Consider the following 2,326-nt stretch of genomic DNA (forward strand, 5'->3'; position numbering starts at 1 on the left):
CTAACTGTTCTTTTAATGTAAATACTTTTATGCCCAAAAATGACAAAAATATTTAATTTGTAATATTGCCTGACGAAGGACCCTCTGTGCTCTGAAAGCTTGCACATATATATTTTTTTTCTAGTTAGCCAATAAAGGTATCACTCCAAGAATATTTTTGTCATTTTTGGGCATAAAAGTATTTATCGTACATCGATTTTTCTGGCTAACACGGTACCACAATATAACTTTGTATTGTATATCTCTTCTTTTAACAAACAGATGATACATGATCAATATATTATATCCAAGAATTCTAGAGAAACATTTTTGCAGTTTTTTCAGATATATTTCTGTATATTTTTCATTGCTAAACATGATTATTTATTTCCAATAAGCTGAAGTCCTCAGGAAAACATTTTCTACAACCATAATTACAGCTTTATGATGTCCAACGGAACCAAAGTGACTACATTCCTCCTTGCAGGATTTTCGAGCTGTTCTTATTGCCAGAAAAGCATTTTTTCTTTATTTCTTCTAGTTTATGTCTTCACAGTCTTGGAGAACTTGGCAATTCTTGCACTGGTTTTGCAAGACCCCAAACTATGGAAACCTATGTACATTTTCTTAGGAAATCTTTCCTTTTTGGAAGTTTGGTATATCAGTACCACACTCCCCAATTTGTTGGTCAACATCATGACAGGAAATGAGGAGATATCCTATATCGGCTGCGTCACTCAGCTTTTTATTTTCACAGTTTTGGGGGCTGCAGAATGTTATCTTCTGGCCGCTATGGCCTATGACCGTTATGTAGCAATCTGTAATCCTCTAAGATACACAATCATAATGCAAGATAAGTATGTTGTATGTCTACTTATTGTCTCCTGGTTAACTGGACTCTTTACTCCAGTCCTTCCAGTCTTGTTCCTGACACAACTGGACTTCTGTGGACCCAATGAAATTGATCATTACTTTTGTGATGCTTCTCCACTATTGAAATTGGCTTGTGGGAACATTAAGCCTAAAGAAATGGTAGATCTCATTGTATCTGTGTTTGTTCTTCTAAGCTCAATGCTAGTTATATTCATCTCATACTTTTGCATAACATCGACAGTTTTGAAGATGCCTTCTTCCAAAGGGCGTTACAAGGCGTTCTCCACGTGCACATCTCACTTGGCCGTAGTTTGTATCTACTACGGAAGCATGAGTTTTACATATATCCGAGTCAAATCAGCTTCTCCTTTTTCCACAAATAAGATTATATCTGTTTTATATTCCGTTGTCACGCCCATGCTCAATCCTATCATTTATACTCTTAGAAATAAAGATGTAAGGCAGGCATTACAAAAAATCTTTGAGAAACCAAAAGTGTCTAAGTTGGGTCTCTAAAACTGTCAATAATCATCACTAGTGATGAGCGGATTGTTTGGCATTCGACTAAGAAGGCATATTTTCTCCATTTTCTGTTAAGACCCCCGGAGCATAATAAATGTAAGATGTAAAAAATACTAATACTCACTTTACAGCTCACCTTTCTAGTCACCATGCTGCTCGCTGTCCAGTCTTCTTCTTTCTCCATCCTCTTCATTATAGGGCTGGACTTGCAGCCCAGTCACTGAGAGTTGTAAGGTTCCAGAAGCACATCAAGACATCTCAACCTAAAAAAGAAAGCCTTATCGCGGCCGGAAGTTCTTTCTTATAGTGAAAAGACTGGAGATGATGCTTGTGAATCGTGAATCAAATAGCAAAGTGTTCAAATTGTCATGGAATCGTGAATTTCAGGAAATTAGACTCAAACTTGATCTTTTGACAATAAATTCGCTCATTTCAAGTCATCACCATTATTTCCTGTATTCCTAATAATTTTATTAAGTCTAAACACAACATTTATGGTCCTAAAAATAATTTAGTTCTGGGTAATATTGATAACATATTATCATCCAAGAAATAAAAGAATGTGGCATTGGAAATGCACAACATTTTCCAGGCTACAATTTCATGGGAAATGTCATATATTTTCCCATTCCTTAAAAACATTAGCATCATAGCAAAATCTTTACATTTTTTAACATACACTTGAAAGCTCCATATTTCCACTATGAACAGGGCAGGTCATGAATAGAGATGAGCGTTGTTCTACTCGAACTGTTCGCCAATCTCAAATTCGAGCTGTTTTGGGCGGTGTTCGAGCCGGTCGGCGAACACGAACAATTTGAGAAAAATTCGGCTGTTCGAGGTTATGTTCGATAACTGTTCGTGCACCAAAATCATAACTGGATTTTTTCTCAGTAATGATGAAAATTAATGTTAATACGCAGTTTGAGTGTACAGCGGGGCGGGGGGAGGG

At 36.5% G+C, this 2,326-nt stretch overlaps 1 protein-coding gene across 1 annotated transcript; it reads left to right on the top strand.

Moving 5' to 3' along the window:
* Positions 1-423: 423 nt before the first annotated feature.
* Positions 424-1,368, top strand: LOC141155553 (olfactory receptor 6Q1-like). The gene has a single exon (XM_073642420.1). The coding sequence runs from the start codon at positions 424-426 to the stop codon at positions 1,366-1,368; it is 945 nt and encodes a 314-aa protein (XP_073498521.1).
* Positions 1,369-2,326: the final 958 nt, after the last annotated feature.

This window comes from Phyllobates terribilis, unplaced genomic scaffold (assembly GCF_046119375.1).
Source record: "Phyllobates terribilis strain yellow unplaced genomic scaffold, ASM4611937v1 Scaffold_7__3_contigs__length_470593459, whole genome shotgun sequence".
NCBI lineage: Eukaryota > Metazoa > Chordata > Amphibia > Anura > Dendrobatidae > Phyllobates > Phyllobates terribilis.